At 46.9% G+C, this 22,500-nt stretch overlaps 1 protein-coding gene across 1 annotated transcript in view; it reads left to right on the forward strand.

Moving 5' to 3' along the window:
* The first annotated feature begins 10,694 nt into the window (after window positions 1–10,694).
* Window positions 10,695–22,500, forward strand: part of sh3pxd2aa (SH3 and PX domains 2Aa) — a 26,621-nt gene continuing 14,815 nt past the window's right edge. The window contains exons 1-2 of the mRNA XM_083694208.1: window positions 10,695–10,891; window positions 22,029–22,142. Of these exons, the coding sequence (XP_083550334.1) occupies window positions 10,714–10,891; window positions 22,029–22,142 (292 nt within the window). The 5' untranslated portion in view covers window positions 10,695–10,713. The remainder of the gene's footprint in view (window positions 10,892–22,028; window positions 22,143–22,500) is intronic.

Below are 22,500 nucleotides of genomic sequence, written 5' to 3' on the forward strand. Positions count from 1 at the left end.
TTTGAGTAGCGTTAGCCGTCTTACCGTGTTTGCATGGTGTTGAATGGGGACTCAGAGGGTATTACAAACTGCCGCTTAGCCGTAGCATAGCATAGGCGCGTGTGACTCTGTAATGTGGGTCTTAAGAGCTCTCTTGCCACACGTAGTGTAGAGGTTGAGGGAGTGGTGTAGGAAAGCGTAAGTCATACCCTGTATGGATTATTAATCATTGACAGAACAGGAAATGCTATGTGGTTAATTAATGAGCCTCGCGTATCCTGTCGTACGCCTTAAGAGGTTGTTTTCTGAAGGTTTAGTGATGGAAATCTTCCCATCAAAAGCCCCCCCGCCCTTCCCCAGCCCAGTCCTGGTCCATTTGTTTTCTTATCAGATAAATAACTCTGACATTAATAACAATAATAATAATTAATAATAATAATTCCTTTATTTGTATAGTGCTTTTCCAAACCAGGTTACACAGTGCTACATAAAGAATGTGCTTCTGCAGGAATATTGAATCACTATTGGTTAGAGTGATGTGTTTTAAAAGGTTTTAATCATAATTGGCAAAAGTAACCGTAAAGATGTTTTGGACCATGCAGCATTATGACTCCCGAGCCAATCAAGAATGCCATTGGCCAGAATGAGATCACCATCCACAGTATTCAGTTACACTCTCAACATGCTGCAAAAATGTTTTGATTTTGTGGGAAAGTGGATTGCTTTGGGATGCAGATGAGACCGATGCGTCCATTTCCTCTTCTGCTAACGCTACGATTTTGTCTTAGTTTAGTTTAGTGTATTAGGACAAGAGTAACACAAAGACAATACTGCGTTGTGCTCTGTGCTCTGAGCAGTAATGCTAACTGCTAGCGATATTAGCCTGATTGAACATGACCCCATTGATCCCGATGTGATCAGGTGACTTAAGTCGGTGGGTCTGTCAAGATGGTGCCATGTCTGGCTGTACAGTATAGATACACGCATTTAACTGATTGTATTATATACACACGGTACGTAACGATGACGGTCAGACTACTGTCGGTGAATGTATAGAATGAGGGGTCAGAGACCCAAGGATGGGAGGGAGCTGTCATATGCTGTCAGTCACTGACATTTTACCGATGGCGTCTCATTGAAAACATGACTTCAACATAACGCCGCTCCAACCATTGTAGGGTTCTTGAAACCGCCACATCATCCCAGAAACAGAGACAGTGTGGAAGAACTGTGCAGGGAATAAGATGTGTTGTTATCTGTTTTCAGCTGTATGAGCAACTGGTCACGTTAGCCACGTTACTTGTACCAGTACACAAGTCCCGAATATGACATAAAAATGGTTTATCACACGGAAAAAAAACAGCTAAAAATAGCTTGATTTATGTGTCTCCTATGGAGATTCCAATACAAACATGCTATGTTTGTCCCCAGACAGCTTTGTCATGGTATTCTTAGATTATGATGCAATCACTTTACCAGCGTATGGGGTTGGTCTCCCTTCTCAGCTGTATATTACAACCCATAGTTGACATGGAGGACAGGATTATAGTGGCAGAGCACAGTAGTTTGTGGTCTGCTTTATTTGTTTTGTAGAAGCAGTATAAAAGCCAAAGATGATGTAGTGTTAGCCTCCCCTAAGAATGTTTACAATCGCTCTCCATTACCAAGTCTGTGGCAAAACCACAATATTTGCACCGTTCAACCCATTACCCATAATGAGATATGTCACGTTGACACTTTTAACTAACTCCTTCGTAATTGTTTAAAGGGACCGTCTGGGATTGGTACCTCCATTTTTGGAACTTTAAATAAATGATATATAGCCATTGGTTTTTTAAGAATATAACTTAGAAATGCCCCGTGAGCTTAGTTCAACTGTTTTACCCCATCAGAACCCCAAAATATACTCCCTTGTTTGTCAACAATGTAATTGTAAACAAACACTGTATAGTTTTAAAAATATGGTTAAAACTATAATTGTGATGTCATGGATGGACAGTTGTAACATCCATAGCTCGGTCTATGAATTTGAGAGTGCTTACATTTCTCCAGTCCCATATCTCAGCTGTTTACCAAAAGAAAAGTGGCAGGGAGTGGCGCTTTGTTGTTGCTTGAATCTGCTTTTCTGCTTTTTACAGAAAAACGACTTAGATCGCTAAGGCCGCCAATGGCTGCAAGAAACTATGGTTCAGCAGTGTTTTTTAGCTAACTGACTGAGTGTGGGTTTGGAGGGGGTAGGGGGGTTCTTGACTCCATCTCTCCCAGTCCTGAAGCACTTTCCCCCTGCATATGAGAACCAGATGCAGAGACCTCCAATGGCTGCAAGAGACTTAAGGGGTCAGAAGCCAGCTGACTCTTGGGATGTGTGTGTGTATGTGTGTATGTGTGTGTGTGTGTATGTGTGTGTGTGTGTGTGTGTGTGTCTGTCTGTGTGTGTGTGTGTGTGTGTGTGTGTGTGTGTGTGTGTGCGCGCGCATGTGTGTGCGTGTGTGCATGCGCACGTGTGCGCGTGTGTGTCTGTGTGTGTGTGTGTATGCGTGTGTGTGTGTGTGTGTGTGCATGCGCGTGTGTATGTGTGTGTGTGTGTGTGTGTGTGTGTCTTCACTCCCCCTCTATCTGTCAGTCCTGGAGAGTGGAGCAGCAGTACTGTTTCCCTATGCAGCATGTGAGATCCAGATGCAGAGTGAATGGAGTCCAGGGGGGCCAGGGGGGTTGAGGCATGTCTGACAGACCCTGGTGTTTACGTGGCATACTGCATACGGTTTCACCCTGACGCACGAATGCCTAATAGTGTTTACATTGGGGGAACTGGGTCAACCAGGGGAGGTATGTGCGTGTGTGTGTGTGTGTGTGTGTGTGTGTGTGTGTGTGTGTGCGTGTGTGTGCGCGCATGTAGGAGTGTCATGTGAGGGAAGTCGAATGTCCTTTCAAAACAAACAGACATGAAGCTGCATTTGAACCTGGCTGCTCTGTGTTGAAGCTAATGGTGTGTGTGCAATGCTAGCCGAAAGGGCATGAACTCTGAAATGTCAACATACTTACATACTTACATACTTACATACATACTCAATCTTATCACCTCACCCAGTGTTTTAAATACAACATACAGGTGATGAATGACTTCATAGGAAACCCATTGCTCATTTTCCTGACTTTGGACTCATAAGGCCCCTACAATCACAATATAGGCAGAGAAAGTTTGTACAGTAAGTGAGGTTTGCTCTGTTTGAGATGGTAAACTTGGAGCGGCGTGGCTGTTTCACAGTCTCTGATTCTGCAGGGCTTTCCCCACCCTTTGAACGAGAAATGATTAAGAAGGGAGCAGCTCCCATTGTGACTAAGTGACGTGACTCAAAACAAAAGAGAGAAAGAGAGAGAATGTGTGTGTGTGTGTGTGTGTGAGTGTGCAGAGAAAATGACAGAGAGGGAGAGAGAGAGAGAAAGACAGAAAGAGAGAGAGAGAGAGAGAGAGAAAGACAGAAGGGGAGAGAGAGAGAGAGAGAGAGAAGGAAACGTCCAGACTGGACTGTGAAACAGATGTAGAGTGATGTTTGCCTCACCCCTCCCTCCCTCCCTCCCTCCCCTCCCTCCCTCCCCCCGTCCACCCATACTGTGTCACTCCCAGCTGAGACGCCAGTGTTTTGTCACTGCTAATGGTCGTTTCACGCCAGTGTTTTGTCAACACCGATGCCAGGGTTTGTCATTAATGGCCGCCTCTCCCTCCAGCGACACTCTACGGCTGTCATTTGTCATTGCGAGAATTAAAAAAAAAAAATAATAAATTGTCCTCTGCTAACTGTCGCATCCATATGGGCTAGTTTAGCTATAGTGTTGTTCCTTCACTGCTAACTGTTGTATCAATATCAGTTAGCATTAGCGAATATTTGTCAGCGTTGCCAGCTGTTGGTTGTCGGCGTCGGTTGATAAGTGTTTGCCGCTGGCGGGGCCGCGTCCTGCCGTGTGGTGACAGCGAGCGTTCTGAAGGACGGTCACAACAACGTGCCATCCATTCCTTCTGTCTGCCCTGACACTGACTTAATTCACACGGAAATGGGATTTTCTGATACTGTGACAAAAACGCACCCGACAGAAACGTTTCCAAAATGTCAAGCTGTCTCAGTTTTGAAATCTGTGCTTTTTTGCTGCACAAACCACATGTTGTAGTCAAACATTTTAAACATTTTTCACATTTCTCTTCCCTGCTCCGATGGCCACAGTGTGTGGAGTGATTAGGGAATGGGTTTCTGTGTGTGTGTGTGTGTGTGTGTGTGTGTGTGTGTGTGTGTGTGTGTGTGCGTGTGAGTGTGTGTGTGTGTGTGTGTGTGTGTGTGTGTGTGTGTGTGTGTGTGTGTGTGCGTGCCTGTGTGTGTGTGTGCGTGTGCGTGTGTGTGTGTAGACATGGGGGGGGGGGAGGTTGAGACAGGAACTGGCCTTTCAAAACATAATCTACTAAGTCGACGAAATAACAGGACAGATGGTTAATAAGCCGGTCCAATCAAAACCTCAAGAGTAGGACTTTAGAAAAGGCATTTTTCACCATCCCCAGTCTTAATTGCAGGGTGATGTAGACTTTTGGGGCCGTGGATTCTAAGAAAATCACCCACACCAGTAAAGGGAAAAAGAAAACATTGGAGTCTGCTAGATAGTTGCGTCATCAGAGAAACCTGAAAGGAATTAGCTCTGTGTGTGTGTGTGTGTGTGTGTACGTGTGCATTTGTGCGTGTGTGTGCATTCGCTCATGTGTGCATGCATTTGAGCGTGCGTGCGTGCGTGTGTGTGTGTGCGTGTGTGTGTGTGTGTGTGTGTGTGTGTGGACACAGCGGAGGGTTAATATCAATCAGATGTTGAGTGCTGCGTTGAAAGAAACGTCTCTGTGGCAACAACGCAGGCTGTTAGTTAACTGGGTTTGACCACTGACCCCTGCTGACACGGGCCACTCTGGCTCGCCTCCCTCAGGGACCCCATCAATCTGCTGAGCTCACAGGGCTTTACACGGGAGAGCCTTTTACTTTTATTATCTCACGTGAAACTGGGGGGGCGCGCGGGGGGGGTGTTTCTTCCCCACAGCGGTAGAGTGTGAGAGAATGGTTGAAGGTGGAGGTAGGGGGTGGAGGTGGAGGTAGGGGGTGGAGGTGGTCATGCAAAGGGGTGGAGGTGGGGTAGAGACTTAAGGCTTAGGGTGGGGTACTGACCGGGTTGAGGCTGGTGGAGGTAGAAAATCGGAGGACAGGCTCCTTGTAGTGCATGGGATGGAAAGAGGAATCTCATTCCATTCCATGCATTACAATGAGCCCTGTCCTCCAATTTCTATCTCCACTGGTACCTACCCCCTGTGGGTTTCTGGGTAGTGTAGGTTCCCTCCTTGATTGTTTTAGAGCAACACAGTGTGAGGCGATGGTTGAAGGTGAGGGTGGGGGTGGGGGGTAGGCATGCGAGGGGTGTGTGGGGTGGAGTAGGGTAGAGTTGACGTCCAGGGTGAAGTCCCTACTCCCTAGGGGTTCTGGGTATTGTAGTCATTCCCTCCTCAGTTGTTTTGAAAGCGGTTATCCCGCTGTGGGAGTTTAGGTGGTTGTCCATGTACTCAGCAGGCCTCCTAGGCTTCGTTTCCCATCCCAACAGTGTTTTGTCTTCGTTCTGCTGGCTTGTTTAGCGGCCTGGCCCTGAGCCCTGGTTCTGGGTGCTTGCCCAGGTTGGGGTGATTGAAGCGATTCGGAGAAAAGAAGGACGGTTTGGACAGGAAATTTCAACCGAGCCTCTATGACCGTAACATTCAGCCCTATCCTGTACCCCACCCTGTACTTCTAATGCCCAATGTTTTTACACATTTTTCTGACTGGGGAGGGACCCCCCCTACCCCCCGTGAACCACCCCTGCCCCCCCTCGGTGCCTGCGTTCTCCTCCTCACACGCTGACGAATGACATTTAATTTCCTGGTGGGGGGCTGAGACGTTTGGGCTGTGTTTGTGGAGGGCAGCCCAGGAGGCCGACGCCCCCCTCAGACATTCCAAGAGGTCGGGAACGAGGGATGAAGGGAGGGAGGGAGGGAGGGTCAGCTCAGGACCGGGGGGGGGGGGGGGGGGGGATCATCAACTCTGCTTTTCCACTACTTACTGTACAATCCGGTTCTCCTACTGAACATTCTGGAATGTTCTCTTCCTACGGAACTTTCAAGTGCTGCATGTTCTACTGAAGAATGTCCTACCTCTCCATCAGAACAGAGGGGTCTCCCTGTGCGGCTGTCACCGCTTCTGAGGAATTACCCTCAATTACAACAGCAGATGAAGAAAGACAGTATATAGTATGTATGTGACTTACTGTACCGTGAAAGCATTCCGTTTTAGCATTGGGAATCGAACCCACAACCCACAACCTGCTCTACAGTACCACCTGAGCCACAGAGGACCACAGAGGTGGTGAGACCTCTACCCAGTCCTTCTCTCCATCAGTGTGTACAGTCTGCTGTGTGTCTTCATATGCACACAGTGTATCATAACCAGATGGCTGATGCAAGTACTTTCTATTGCAATGAAAAACATTGTGTTTTGATGTTAACATCAGTGCCTGCTCTGTTGGCAGCAGACCTGTTAGTGTTCTGTTTGTCTTCGGTAGATAATGTTTCAGGACCTGCTTGTGATCAGGGTGGCATGAGGGGAACAATGTGGAGTCGATGGTGTGTGTGTGTGTGTGTGTGTGTGTGTGTGTGTGTGTGTGTGTGCGTGCGTGCGTGTGTGTGTGCGCGTGAGTGAGTGTGTGTGTGTGTGTGTGTGTGTGTGTGTGTGTGTGTGTGCGTGAGTGAGTGAATGCGTGTGTGTGTGTGTCTGTGTGTCTGTGTGGTGTGCTGTGCATGATAACCACCTGAATAACTTTCTCTTTCTCTCTTTCCTCTCTTCTACCTTTCCTTCTCCTTCGGCCTGCAGTATGGATGTACGGCTTTACAGACAGCCCGAGGAAAGAGGCCTCAGGTAGCCCTACTGTGTGTTTGTGTGTGTGTGTGTGTGTGTGTGTGTGTGTGTGTGTGTGTGTGTGTGTGTGTGTGTACAGGCTTTTCCTGTAGGGGGGGGGCTTTAATGTTTGCTTCTGCATGCACTGTCACTGGTGTCTTTCCCCCCCATTTGTTTAAAGTCAAGCCCTCACATTCTGTCTGCCTTTCATCTCTTCCTGTGTCCCTATGGGCCTCTATGGCTGGCACACACACACCCACACACACACGCATGCACAGATGAGATGAGGTGTGACAGTGTCTGGTTCAATACATGTGTTTAATATGATCTCTGAGATCACAAGGATGGTATTAAACATGTGTGTTTGGTACCATTCCAGATTCCGTTCCAGGCATCACAATGAGCCTGTCTTCCAGTTTCTACCTTCACTGGATCACACGGATCAATTAATAACAGTGACCTCATTCAGAGAGAGAAGGGGGGAGGCAGCGAGAGAATGAGAGAGAAACAGCGAAAGAGAGAGAGAGAGAGCGAGAAAGAGAGCGAGTCAAGTCTGCAAATAAACATCTCAGCTAAGAATGTGTTTTCCTCCAGAAATAAACACACGCTTTAACACGAATAAAAATCGGCCCATCTGGGGAGCATTTAACGAATGTTCCTTGAGAAAATTAAACATAATTGGTGCAACGTTTGAAAAAAGAAAACACTTTGTTTCCTTGTATTAGCATTATCAACGTGTCAATAGGACTTTTCACGCCCAAAAAAAACAACCTATGACTGGACTGACACCAACATATTAACACTAGCATGATTGATGGTGTTTCGTTTCGAGGCACAAACACCGTTCTGTGTCCATAGGAACAGCATGCAGCACTAAAGGGCTTGAGTCTGGCCTATTTTATGACTGAAGTCTGACCTGGATTGCTCCCTGTACGCATAACACGCTACCTCAGCCTTGTGGCTCAGCCTTGCCTGCATATACGCTGCCTTGTCTTTATTTCACCTAGTGGGGCCGTCAGTGAGAGGCAGGGAGAGAGGGAGGGAGGGAGGGAGAGGGGGAGAGGGAGAGGGGGAGAGGGAGAGGCAGGGAAGGAGGGAGAAAGAGGGAGTGAGGGGGAGAGAGAGGGGGGGAATGGCTTAGCTGTGAGAGAGAGAGAGAGGAAGGGAGAGAGAGAGAGAGAGAGAGAGAGAGAGAGAGAGAGGGGGAATTGCTTAGCTGAAATGGGGAGTGAAGGTTAATAGCTTTGCCTTGTGTTGCTTGTCTGTTTGTTTATATAGGACCATGTGGAGTTACTTTATGATGTCTTACCCGGCGCAGAATAGATCCCTTCTTGTACTTCTAGGAAGCCCGTTGAAGAGTTTAACAGTTGAACGCATTTTACTCATTTTACTTAGAACATGTTATTGTAGGATTGTGTTAATCTTCATTGTAAAAAACAATTGCTACCGTGAAGCATTGTCTTATTGTCAACCAGCTTGTTAGTTTTAGTTGATTTTCCTATCAGATCTAGACTCCTCCCCTATCCCAAAAGGTAAACATCAGCGAAACATATCGTGTCGAAGGATTGTGCAATAATCCGGTTCTAAGTCCCATTGAAGGTTCAGATCCCAACCTTGTGACTTAAGATGAGTTGCTTAGCGAACTGGGAGAAGATATGTAGATCGGGAGGCACTGTCCGACAGTCGTGCCAAAACCACTAACAAAACTGCCAGTAGAGAAGGTATGACATGGTTTGTGTTCCAGGTCAAATTCCATTAGCCTGATGATACAGCGTCTGTCACAATCAGTATTTGAGCTCCGCTGATCATAAGTAATTGGGTAGATGTAGCCTATTGATCCGGCTGAGAGAGCACTGTCCTCTTTTTCCTCCTGTAAAGTCATTGTCATACGCATCTTTATTGATTGATTTGTTTATACATGTATATAAAGAATCGTGCAAAACATGTAGTATATTAATAGAATATTGTTAAGACAGTCTTTGCTACTTAGTCAGTTTCCAAGGAGGTTTGTGTAACGTGCATGCTGTGGTCGTGGTTGCACAACACCTGGGGGCCGGTTGCACAAACACTTGGGTAAGGCAGGTCTCAGGGCCTGGTTTTGAAATAGAACTATTAAGCCGGTGTTTGAACCGAATAGAATGGAAAACAAACCAATTCAGAAATGAAGTTGTTTACTCTCAGATATGCATTTCAGCTTCTCAGTAAGTGTGAGTGTCAGGAATGGGGTCAGGGAGGGCTTAAGGGGGGGGGGGGGGGGGTGCAGCAGCAGCCACTGCATACTCCCCCACACACACACACACACACACACTCACACTCACACACACACTCACTCACACACACCTTCACGCCACCAGTAGCAGACACTGCGGGGCCTCTGCAGATATCATCTGTTCTCTGTTTTGACCGTCTCTCTCCACTCCACGCCTTTTTATTTATGCTTTTCTCTCAAATCAATTTCCACAAGAACTCCCAGAATGCATGTCTAGGTTTGCACTCTGTACACGGAGCGAGCGGATGGTGAGCGTTCGAGGTGCCTAGGAAAACACAGCGCGTCGCCAGCGTTTGGGGTTCGTCCTCCGATTGTCTGGAAGCGCTCCTGGAAACAGCCGTAAACTGCATAGATGTCATAAAGGATAGGCCCGCGCTGACGTCCTGCTATTCGCTGGGGATGGATGGTCTTTTTCCTCATTTGAACCATCTCCAGAGGGCAAATTGATGATGTTTTGGAAACGGTCACCGAGGCGTGAAACATGAATGCGCCACTGTGATATCACTTACATGAGTCATGAAACGTACCGGAATATTAGTGATAACATTTTCTGCAATATCGATATGAACTGTACAATTCAGCCTCGGTTCAAGTTCGTGAGTAAACTAAATCACGTCAGAGAGCCTTTCACAACTTTATAGTTGAGTTGTAATACATTTAAAAAAACCCAACCCTGTTACAATCTATAGCATAACAATAAAAACATGCGCCACATGAACGCAGTAAATGAAGTCATAGCTGGCATTCAAGAGGTTAAACCTCGCTGAAGGAGAAGGGGGGGGGGGGGGGGGGAGAGAGAGCAGCCTAACCCAAGTGAAATGCTTTCTTCTTGTGTTTCACATAAACATAGGCCCAGTCTCTCTCTCTCTCTCTCTCTCTCCCCCCCCCCTCTCCCTCTCTCCCCCCCTCTCTCTCCCTGCTCCGGCCCACTCATATGTTTCTATTTAAGGCCAGCAGTGCCGACTGCCATGATTGGTGTGTTCAGCCCCCCTACTCCCCGTCCAACGGCAGACTCCCAAACCCAGCAGAGGGGAGGCCTTTCCTCTCAGCCACACTGTTGATTTTCCAGAGGGAAACTTCACTCCAGAGTCTTCATCTCCGACCGTCTGCAGCTCCTTCTCTCCTCTCCTCTGTTTCTCTCCTTCTTTCCCTCTGTCTCCCCCCCTCCATCTCTGCCGAGCTTCTTTCTTCTTCGGTTTGTGTTAAGATCATGGAGGCCCCGTAACGGAGACGCATGAAGCAACCACCCTGAGCTGGCCGCCGTTTATTTTTTTGTGTCTCTCTTTTCGTTTTTTACATTTTTTTTTTCGTTTTTCTTTTGTTTTATTTTTCTTCAAATGCTTCTCTGCCCATTGGTGTGGGCCGGGGGGCAACTCAGCTATATGGCCAGACATTTGGGATTATGCAGCGACGTTCTGAGCTTGCGTTCTGATTGGTTGGGGAGGAGCGGCAGCAGCGGTGGCGGCGCAGGGTCAGCCAATGGCGGTCTACCGGGTGCGGGGCAGCGGGCGCTCGCGGGGTGCCATGGCGGGGCGATGGCTGACGGCGTGTTTTTTCCCATCATCCACTGCAGGGCTTGACAGCTCGGACCCTATGGTGCTGGAGCAGTACGTTGTGGTGGCCAACTACGAGAGGCAGGAGAACTCAGAGATCAGCCTCAAGGCCGGGGAGACGGTGGACGTGATCGAAAAGAGTGAGAGCGGTGAGTCATGTAAACACACACACACACACTCTCTCTCTCTCTCTCTTGCTCTCTGTCTTTTTTCCTCTCACACAAACATGCTCTCTCACACACAAACATAGATACAGCACTACACACACACACACACACACACACACACACACACACACACACACACACACACACACACATACATACATGCACTCAGCACCTCCTTCACTCTCCCCTCTCGTGGTATCACCTCATGGTCTGTTTTCCTCCACTCTACCCTCTTTGTCCTCAAGAATCCCCCTCTCCTCTCCCCCTGTTACCCCCCTCCTCATCCTCTCGCTCTCTCTCCCTCTCTCTCCCTCTCTCTCCCTCCATCTCCTAACTGAGGCTTGGCTCCACCTGGAGGCTCTGTTGGGCCAGCAGTCCAGTGTGTGTGTGTGTGTGTGTGTGTGTGTGTGTGTGTGTGTGTGCGTGTGTGTGTTTATGTGTATGGCAGCTGTAGGCTGCAGGCCAATCTGTTGCCTGTTCCTTGAAGAATGTAGACTAGACGTATAATTAATTGTCCACAAGTGGAGAGTGAGATGTGCTAACTGCATGTGTGCAACTGCAAAGGTCTACAAGTGAAAGTGTTTAAAAGGAGAGAGAGAGAGAGAGAGAGAGAGAGAGAGAGAGAGAGAGAGAGAGAGAGAAGGAGGAGGAGAGGAAATCTGCCTGATCAGCTTTCTTTTTGTTTGTTCATATTGAAGTTTATGGATAACAGACAGCCTAGACTACATTCTTTATTTAAGTTGTTCCTCATTTCCACCATGTTAACTTAATAAATGCTATCACAGAGGACCTTAAAGTACATCTTGAGTTGTTGAATTACAGGAAAGCAGATTCCTGATATAAGGCCAATTGTCGGTACTGGTCGGTGTTGGTACTGGTCGGTGTCGGTACTGGTGGGTGTTGGTACTGTATACTGTGACTGCTGTAGGTACTAACACAGCCTAAACATTAGACAGGCCAATATGTTTACAGTATAGAGTGGTATCCATTTCCTGGCCCTTCTGTTTTTGTTATTCTGTCTTTCCTCTGAAAACTCTATTTAGCTACACTAGAGCTGGATCTAATTTACCATGCCAGGCCATTGACAGCTTGCAGCTTGCACAACTCAAGATGAACAGCAACAACAACCTCACCATATCCCACCGTCAGCAGAACGATGGCCTAGATACCCAATCCCCCTAGCTTTCATCCACATCTTATCTACGGCCCATTGTGCATGTTTTCTCACAGAAACAGCGTTGTCGTGCACATCTTTGAGTGATTATGTGAGTTAATGAGTCACGTTTGCCGTCTATAACCAGCTCCTTGCCGTCCCTTAACGGTTGACATTCTCTGATGCTCTACTCCCTGCACTCCATGTGTTTTTGACATTAGGGCCGTTTGAACCGTTTTTTTGACTGTATTTCTGTGTTTCCTATTCATCCGCAAGTACAGTGAGACAATTGTCCAGTTTGGCTGAGACAAAAGCACTATGGGGAACGCTTGCTTTTGCAATGTGCTCCTTTGTGAATACTCCATTTTATGTAAGGCCAAAAGGAAGCTAATCTCATCAAAAATATGGGAATTCTGGGATATGACGCAGATGTGTGAGAAGTTTTTCCTTGTTGGTTTGTGAGGTTTTTTGACACTTTTGACAACCTTAAAGCTGCTGTGAGTTATGTTTTGAAATACATTTTTTGATGCAGCTCCAATCCCTAGAATCTTTGTAGAGTCACCCGTGAGGCATTAGATGTTTCTTTAATGAATTTTCAAATATAAACTGCCTGTTCGTCTGCCAAAACCACGGCATAATTGGTAGCACTGACGCTGTGCATGTCTAAACCCCAACCGGCTCCACAAAGTCACTCAAATGTTTGGTTTAGACTGCACTCGGAAGAAGTCTGCAAAAAGCGACAGCTTCAATGTTTTGAAAAATGCATCGGAAGAACAAAATATCATCAGCAAAGAGCGCAATGTTGTGTCGTCCGAGTCGAGAGTTGTATATACATGCTCAAGCTGATTGGTTGTCCTCTTACTAGGCCAGAGAAGTGGAGCAGCGGTGGTGACATCATCCAGTGGCTATGCCAAGTTAAACACATCCTAGAGCTTGTATAATATCTCAGAACTTCGCTTTTCCTTCTCTCAAGGCTATGTTGCAGCCTCCGAAACTGCCTGCTTATTCCCTTTGACATTTTGATCCCAGTAACACTGACGGTAATTTAACGTCCCAGTCCCCCAATTTATAAACCCCTCTATATTTTCTTTAATGTTCGGCTCCCCAAGCTTTTTCTTCGTTTTTTTTCTATCAATATATGCTCTTTATTTGATTTATTCTATATTTCGTTTATTATCATATACAGAAACAAATGTTTCATGTCCAACTTCTGCCAGTGAAAACATAAACTGCTTTTGCAGCAGTTTTGTCTGTTCCTGCACTCTTGAACTGATAAAGTAATGGGTTCAAATCCAGAGTCGGATGTTGTTGTTATACCCCTGCTAGAAGTTATTGGCCTTGTGTGCTCCAGTTCAACTCCAGCTGTTTCACTGTATTGTGTCAACAAAGCCCCATGCAGCATCCATCCGTGAGGCCTGCCGATACTGTAGCGTGTGTGTGTGTGTGTGTGTGTGTGTGTGTGTGTGTGTGTGTGTGAGCGTCTGCGTCTGAGCGTCTGTGTGTGTCTATCCTCAGATTTACAAGCTACTATCTAGTAAAGGGAGATTTATGGAGGGCAAGAAGGTGGACATGCCAGTATCTTCTTAAAAGGAGAAGAGGAGGCCATGTCTGGGCCAGTGTCCTGGTTTTCTTTCTCCTGTTATTCTCTTGGACATGGGAAACCGTGGAGTGTCTGTCTCTGGGGGATGGAATGCCTCAGATGGAAAAAATAAATTCCATGCGTGACCAGAAGTTCTGCTTTCCGACAAAGTTGATTGTCGTCACGATATCTATCCAGATGACTGATAACTAACGGCCTTAGGAAAGGTCTTCATTCGCTCAATTGAACCTCCTTTGGAGTGGACATGCACTTCAAATTCTGATATCCTTATTTCAAAGGGATAAAAGTCTTAGTAATCCTTTGTTTCTGTTATATGGCTATATAGCAAAGAGGAGGAGGAGGAGGAGGAGGGAGGGGGGGCATGGAAAAAAAAAAAAAAAATCTGTTTCATTACCCTGCCTAATGGATCCTGCAGGAGAACCGTGATGCTATACTGCAAACAGGATCCTTTGGGTTAGTGTGCCGCACGTCCCACAGACCCAGCCGGAGAAACCATTTGCCCAAATACCTCCCGTCTCTCTCTGCCAGGTTAGTAAGGGGATTTTGTAGCCTAGCGAATATGCCATAGGCCTGCTATGTAGGCATTAAGTTGGGTATTCTGTTACCATCAACCTGAAGAGCTTATGGACCCTTAGCTATGGTTCCTGAACTCCAGATAATTAACATAATTATCAATAATTATAAAAAACAATAATGTGTAATCGTCTTCAGTCTGGACTGGGGTTAATTGCATTCAGTGGGTTAGAGCTGGGATGGAATGAAAGCCCAAAACTGGAGATGGATGAACCCAGGTAAAGTGCATAGGCACACTCCACCCCTCTGTGTCTGCCCAGAGGACAGACTTACACTGGCATCGCCCCCACTAACCCACCAGGGGAGGCTGGTGGAGGCAGAAATCATTGACAGGCTCATTGTCATTCCATTCCATGCATTACAATTCTAATTTCTAATAATATTAACATATACTTTATTGATCCCCATTTTGCACATCTTTTTTTTTCCTGGGCTCTATTGCACAAGGTCAGCCCCTGATAGGCACCCCTGGAGCAGTTAGGGGTTAAGTACCTTGCTCAAGGGCACAACGGCAGTAGGATACCTTAGATATGATGCCAGTCACCAACTCACATCCGGCCCCCTCCTGAGGTGGGGATCGAACCAGCAACCTTCCAATTGCTGGCCGGCCTCTCAAACCTCTAGGCTACCTGCTGCCCCGCTCCCTCCATCAGCCTTCCCTGTTACCCACTTATCCCTTCTCAAAACCTGCCCCGAGTCTGGAGGTAGGCCGGACTGGGGAGTGGGTTTGCCTTGGCCCAGGGCCAAGGGCAAAGCACTGGGCTAAGCATTGGGTAGGAACTCCCTATTTGTCAAACCTTACACTGCATAACTCAAGCTACAGCTAGCTTAGCGTTAGCCTCACCTCTTAGGCTGTTAGACAGATAGCCTACGCTTTATTCAGTCATGGTGGTGAAGTTGTAAGCCTTCCGAATCTCTGCCTGTGGGCTACTGAAGACAGGCCTCGCACAAGAGAGACGCCAGTTCGAGACTTAGCCTTACCCCGGGCCGAAATGTTACCAAACAGACTTCAATCAAGGGGAGCTGTTTTAGAAGGGTTAGCTTAAAGGATGTCCTGGCTAAGGGGAGGATGTTTTGGACGGAGCTCAGATGTGAGGTGGTAGCTAAGCCTTAGCATCACCTTCAGGCTGTAAAAATGACAGCCTGCTTCTAATCAGGGAGGTAGCATTGTGAGCTCAGAGACAGGCTATCATTCATGCAACACTTGGCTTAGCATTAGCTTCACCTTCCTCCAGGCAGTGACGTTGCTAACCTGCTTCAATCACCAGTGTAGAGAAGTGGCTATAAGCCTTATGGATCTCTCGGATAAGAAAGGCTCACACGAAAGAGGCCGTAGCCAAAGACTCACCTTGAGGCTGTAAAACAAAACTGGCAGCCTGTTTCAATTAGCATAGCAGAGGGAGATTTGTACAGAGATACTTGGCTAACTTAGCGTTAGCATCACCATCCAAGCTTTGGAAATGTCCGCAATAAGCGTGATGCATGGGGTTAGCCTGGAGGAATGCTTTGTGTTGGGTCTCTCTCACACACACTCCAGGCAGGCAGGCAGGCACGCACACACACACACACACACACACACACACACACACACACACACACACACACACACACGTGCACACACACACACGCACACACACACACACACACCATGTGGTGGTTCAAGGCCGGGGTTAGCACGACCCTGCTGAGCGTGATGTTTAGTCAACATAGGCTAATGAAAGCCCCTCTCCCGGCTATCCCATTACACATGTAACAGAACTACAACAGTCACCGAAGCTTTGTGTTTTGCGTAAAACTTAAAACAGGTAACACGAGCTTCGCCGGGGATGCAGTTGGTTCCGTTCCGTCCCCAGTCACGCTATACAGTGTCAATAAAGATTCGAAGGCTTGAAATAGAATGTGACTTTCTAGGATAAAACAGCATGAGGGTTGGGTATCGCCTCGGTTTGAACGGTCTGGCGATGCTTTGAAGTGTCTGTCAGGGGATTTATTTTGGACGTGGGGTGTTTTATTCTCTCTACTTTGCCAATTAGATACGCAATATTTTATAAAAAAAAAAAGTTCCAAAGGGATGCAGCAACGCGTTCAAAGGAGATTACCTTGTTAAAAGAACCCGACGTCATGGTAGGGATTTTGTCTGCTCTTCGTTTGATCCATCCATCCAATTTTGACGAGATATTATCACATAACCTGTGTCCAGTTTAGCCCTAGGTTTGATGGATATATATATATATATATACAGCCTGGAGTTTGACCTGACTCGGTAAATAACTCTGTCCCAGTGGCCCTACACTGTATCACATTCACCTCAGGGCTGAGGTAACTGTGTGATAGGTAATTAGGATGGCATTAGCGTCTGGCCTTGCTCACGGGTTGTCGTTTTGGGACAGCCATAATTGTTTCCGGAGCTATTTTAAGCCCACTCCACTCTGTGTCCTCTACTTCTGCTTACTCTGCAGAGAAGAGGACAGGGTTCAATGTGCCGTCCTGACGCAGCATCCAGCTCCATGTTCGCCGTCGGATCTGTTGTTCATTATGGCGAAGCGATAAAAACCAACGACACGATCGCATCATGGCTTCCCTCAAACGCACGTTTCCAACAGGCGTCGTTGACGTTTTCTCTCCTTGCCCCCCCAAAAAAGAAAGCAAAAGGAAAGTTTTCTCGTGCTGTTTTTGGATGGGGGAATGTGTGCGGAATACTCCCTCTTTGAAGACCTGGCCAAACATCTGCTCTCTCTCTCTCTCTCTCCCTTTCTCTCTCTCTCTCTCTCGCTCTCTCTCTCTCTCTCTCTCTGCCTTCCCCCCCTCTCTCTCTTTTACTTTCCCTCTCCGTTTCTCTTACTTTCCCTCTCCCTCTCTCTCCCCTGCTCTTTATCTCACTCACTCCCTCCTTCCCTCCCACTCTCCCTTTCTCCCTCTCTTCATTCCTCTCAGTACCAGGCCCATGAGTACGTTTGCGCTCAATTACTGCGGCCTTGTTTACACTGTGACCTTCTTCACACCCGGAGAAGCAGACAAAACCACTACATCCTGTAAAATTGATGTTTTACCGTAGTGCTGCACTCAAAGCAGCAATTAGTGCCCTTTCTCAAGTCGAGTAGAATATGAAATATCAATACCAATTCTTTGGAGTTTTTGCAGGTGTCCCGCTCTGACCTTTTCGGGATATGTTTGTTTTAGTGGTTTGCGCCTCAGGAATCATGTGAAATACAGCAAATTAGGTTTGTTTCTGACAGGATCAAAATAAAACTCTGGAGAATGTATGTTGATCAGTGTTATACAAAGTACACAGGAATCATACCTTTAATTCATGTGTGTTTTAACTAAAGGCTGCCTGAGAATCAGGTTGATTTCCTCTCTATCCAGCACCTGTTCAAGAATAAAAGTATCATACTTATGACAGGAAATGAGCGCTCGTGTTGCGAGCGTACTGTATTCACCGATATATATTTTTATGGCACTTTTAAAGGTTGAGTGAACTCAGCCTAAGCACAGCTCCCAGCCCCGGTGTGTGGCAACATGGTGGGACACACGCACGCACGCACGCACGCACGCACACACGCACACACACACACACACCACACAGGGCCCCTGCCACCAATAACACGGTATGATGATTTAAACCTGTTAAAACAACAGCCCCGCCCCCCCCTCACTACCCCTCCACCGTACTGTATGTTCAGATGGTCTCCAATATGTACTTCGTTAGTCGGCCATCTTTTATTTGGCTTGTTCTCTAGCTTGGCACATTTTTACAGCTGCCTCCCTCCCCTCCCCTGCCTGGCCCCACCCTAACCCCCTGGCTGAGGGGAGTGACCACTTGTTTTTCCACATCCATGTCCATGTTCGGTGATTCACCACGTATTCAGACTGGCAAACATGGTTCTGTCGTCTATATTTGCTTCAAAGTGAGTTTCCTCATACCTTTAACAAGCCTCAGTAGTGAACTTGTGTCGTAATTGATACCATACACATCAGGGGACGTAGAAATCGGAGGAAAGGCTCATTGTAATGCATAGAATGCCTTAAGGAATGGTATCAATCGTGTGTGACGCTGGTGGAAGTAGAAATCGGAGGACACGTGTGTGATAGCATTCCCCATTCCCTTCCATGCATTACCATGAGCCCATCCTCCGATTTCTACCTCCACCAGCCTGCCTTGCTCTTAGTGTGAGGGCCTACATGAGCAGTCTATTGGCTCCATCTCTGTGAATGGCAAACCATGCCTCACATCCTGCCTAAGAGGATGTCCTTTCTGCCTCTCCTCTGTGAAAACACTGTTTGTTGTCTGTCTGTCTGGAGGCAAAATGGCATGCCCAAAGAAAAAGAGAGAGAGAGAGAGAGAGAGAGAGAGAGAGAGAGAGAACGTTCTCATATGAGCCCAACCAACTCCTCTGTCCATGGGTCAACATTTGCCATGCAGCTAACTTAGTCAAACTCTGCAGTCTCTCTCTCTCTCTAGTCTATTTGATCCACCATGGGAACTGTGTGTGCGTGCGTGCGTGCGTTCGTGCGTTCGTGCGCGTGTTTGTGTGTGTGTGTGTGCCTGCGTCTGTGCTTAAGGGGGTCCAGCAGCATTTCTGTTCCTCATTTCGCTGCTTTTACTGGCCTTATTTTCTCCAGAGCTGGATTTATAGGGGAGCTGGGTCTTGTCAAAGCCTGGGCAGGCTCTCATGTGTGGAGATGATGGAGCTCATAGCGTGGCTTAGCTCTTTATATGTGTGTGTGTGTGTGTGTGTGTGTGTGTGTGTGTGTGTGTGTGTGTGTGTGTGTGTGTGTGTGTGTGTGTGTGTGTGTGTGTGTGTGTGTGTGTGTGTGTGTGTGTGTGTGTGTGTGTTTGTTTGTGCCATGGAGTGTCTGCCAGCCTGGGTGAGAGTAGCTCAGAGCTTCTCACACAGATATACACAAGATATTGCATGTATACATACAAACACACACACAAACACACACACACACACACACACACACACACACACACACACACACACACACACACACATGCACACACATGCACACACACACACACACACACACACACACACACACACGCACACACACACACCTAACCTACTTCCATCAGCCCTACGAGTAGGGTGTTATACAGCTGTAGCACTGTGATAATGGCATTCAGTCACCTAGATGTCAGAGCGATGATTTATCAACCTATTTTTCCACAGCGAGTCAGGTGGCCTAGAAAGAAAAATGGCTCCTAAATCGTCTCTTTGCTAATCTGTGGCCCTCATCTACCAAAGTGGATTCAGTTCTTTCCTCTTTGAATAGTTACAATTTCTTGGTCTATAAACCTTAATGCGCTTCTTATGGGTTTGGCTATTCTTATCGCAGGGCGAATCGCAGACCCCTAGAAAAGTAGGACTGGGAAAAAAAGGAGAGGCCTTGTGACTGCCTCTCACCTTGTGGTGAATGGTGCTAATCAAAACAGCTACTCATTCTACTGCAGTGTGAATCGATTAGCATAATTAGCATAGCATAACTGTCACAAATGTCACATTCACTTTGTATGAGGCCTCTACTGTCAAGTTTTAGCCTTTGTGCTAACCACTAGCACATTAGCTTGAAATAGAAGCGAAACGATTCTGACAGCTTCCAAAACTTAGTATACCGTGTTGTCAGACTCACAGTCTGCTGTAATGTCTACGTTGAGCTCAAAGATGGTCAGTAACAGAAAGCTAGACTTCTTTGAGGAAGGGAAAGCAGTTTGACGTGGCCCAGACACTACATATTAGCCGTCAAAGTCAGGGTGGTATTGGACTCAATGTACAGACGCGTGTTCTCCAGAGGGAGAGCGGAGCAGGGGAGGCAGGTGGAGGTAGAAATCGCAGGACGGGCTCATTGTAATGGAATCAGGAATGGAATCAGGAATGGTATCACGTGTTTGATAGCATTCCTCATTCCATTCCATGCATTACAATCCGTCCGCCTTCCCTGGAATGGAGGCTACTCAGTGGCAGTTGGAGAACGCTCTTGCACTATGTTGTGACTTGCTAGCTATCCTTTAGCGTTGTTATTCAGTTTGATGTGATTCAGTGTGCTGGGGGCCTCAGTCAGAATGCTCAGATCCAGTAGTGTTAAAGGTTTTGCTGGATGAGTCGGTCCATAGGGCCCAGAGTTCTTCCCTCGCCAGGTCACATGTTCAAGAAAAAATGCTTCACGTAGGAGTGACTACTTAAAGTCTTGCATCAAAGACGATGGTTGAAAAGACCAACGGAGCGTCACTGTAAAAACGCCAAATTCTACTGTACTCTGCTATAAAAATACACTTCTTTTCCTACAGACTGTTCTATTTTCCTATGATGCAGTGGAGTTGTGTACAGCCATATTTTCCACATTGGTCGCATGTGTTAATGTGACTTTGTGTGGCTTGCCGGGACATAAAAAGGGGCGTGATGATTCGATTCACTTGAGCCTCTCCAACCACATTACAGGCTGCCGCCTTATGACTGTAAATACATCCGAGAGGTGATGACTTAATTGTTGGCCACCATTGGTAGAAAAATAAAACCTTTTATTCCCGATTCGATGCTTCGCTCTCTCTTCCCTTCCATATTGTCCCCACCCTGAGCTTGGATTCCTAGATGAAACCTGTCTGACTTACTGGTGCGTGTGTGTGTGTGTGTGTGTTAGTGTGTGTGGGTATGGGTGTGGGTATGGGTGTGGGTATGGGTGTGGGTGTTAGTGTGTGTGTGTGTCTGTGTGTGTGTGTGTGTGTGTGTGTGTGTGTGTGTGTGTGTGTGTGTGTGTGTGTGTGTGTGTGTGTGTGTGTGTGTGTGTGTGTGTGTGTGCGTGCGTACGTTAGCATGTGGTGTCTGTCAGAGGCTGCAGACAGTCATAAATAAGGCCTGGATTTCCGAACCTTGTGAAAGATTGAGAGACATGTCCAGCTTTCCTGCTATTTATGACAGCAAATGGCAGGCCTTCATTGATCCCAAATGTTACTGAGGAAATGCTTTGGGTGCCTTCGAGTCTGAACTGTAAACAGACACGCGGAACTCAAATCTCCTCACCACAGAAGGACGCATGCTAACTGTCATGAAATGATAGATGTTTAAGACTTTCCTCTCTTTGAGAGTTTCGAAATTGGGCATGTGTCCAAATCAACATATGTTTTTGTATTCAATCAGGTTAAGAAATACAGTACTAAAAAATTAAGAAGGTAGATGTTGACCCTCTTTTCTGATACGGGATCAGATATTATTTCACCCACCTAAGTGTCCTTGATCAGTGGCCTTTCTTCGTTCTTTCTTTCCTTTCTACTTCCTTCCTTTCTTCTAGCAAACTCTCTTTTCTCGAGTGTGTGTGTGTGTGTGTGTGTGTGTGTGTGTGTGTGTGTGTGTGTGTGTGTGTGTTTCCTTGTGCAGCCTGCTCTGGTTGTGTAATGCTAGGAGCCTTCCAAGCAGGTGAAATGTCCCTCTATGACATCACTTCACAACTCTCCGTTGAGCAGATAAAAGTGAGAGCCGAGACCAATACAAACATTAACACCCAATAAATAATGACGTCATTATTTCTTCGCGAATGTGGCGCTCTGTTTAATTTACAGCCTCTGCATCGCCCCGCGGTGGATGTGGAACCTCCAACGATGACACGTTTCTATTATTGCGTGTAAATCAAAATGTGTAAAACTGTTTTTGAATCCAAGCATAACTATTCAGCTGTCATACCTTAGGCTTTTCGTAATCGTGCAGTGATATGTAGCAGTACTAACGTCCTGTGTGTGTGTGTGTGTGTGTGTGTGTGTGTGTGTGTGTGTGTGTGTGTGTGTGTGTGTCTTGCAGGTTGGTGGTTCGTTAGTACCGCTGAAGAGCAGGGTTGGGTACCAGCCACATACCTGGACTCACAGAACGGCACAAGGGACGACCTAGAACTCAGCACTACCAGAACGGGAGAAGGTAACACACACACACACACACACACACACACACACACACACATCAATGCACTCTACATGACTCATTATTCTAGAAAAGTCCCATTTGAGCAGGCCTTGATTTCTTCATCATTAGGAGGAGTATTTGGCAGGCAGTGTTCAATGCGCTTCTATCCCACTCCCAGACACAGGCAGAAAGCAGCCCAAAGTTAGATTGATACACACCCGTCATCCACACACACACACACACACACACACACACACACACACACACACACAGACACTGTCAGACATCCACCCAGGTCCCAGGTCACAGCAGGAAACAGATACTGTTTCACTGTTTCTGAAACAGATAAGAACCCCAGCCAAATGACCTTTGT

Source organism: Argentina silus, assembly GCF_951799395.1.
Source record: "Argentina silus genome assembly, chromosome: 22".
Taxonomy (NCBI): domain Eukaryota; kingdom Metazoa; phylum Chordata; class Actinopteri; order Argentiniformes; family Argentinidae; genus Argentina; species Argentina silus.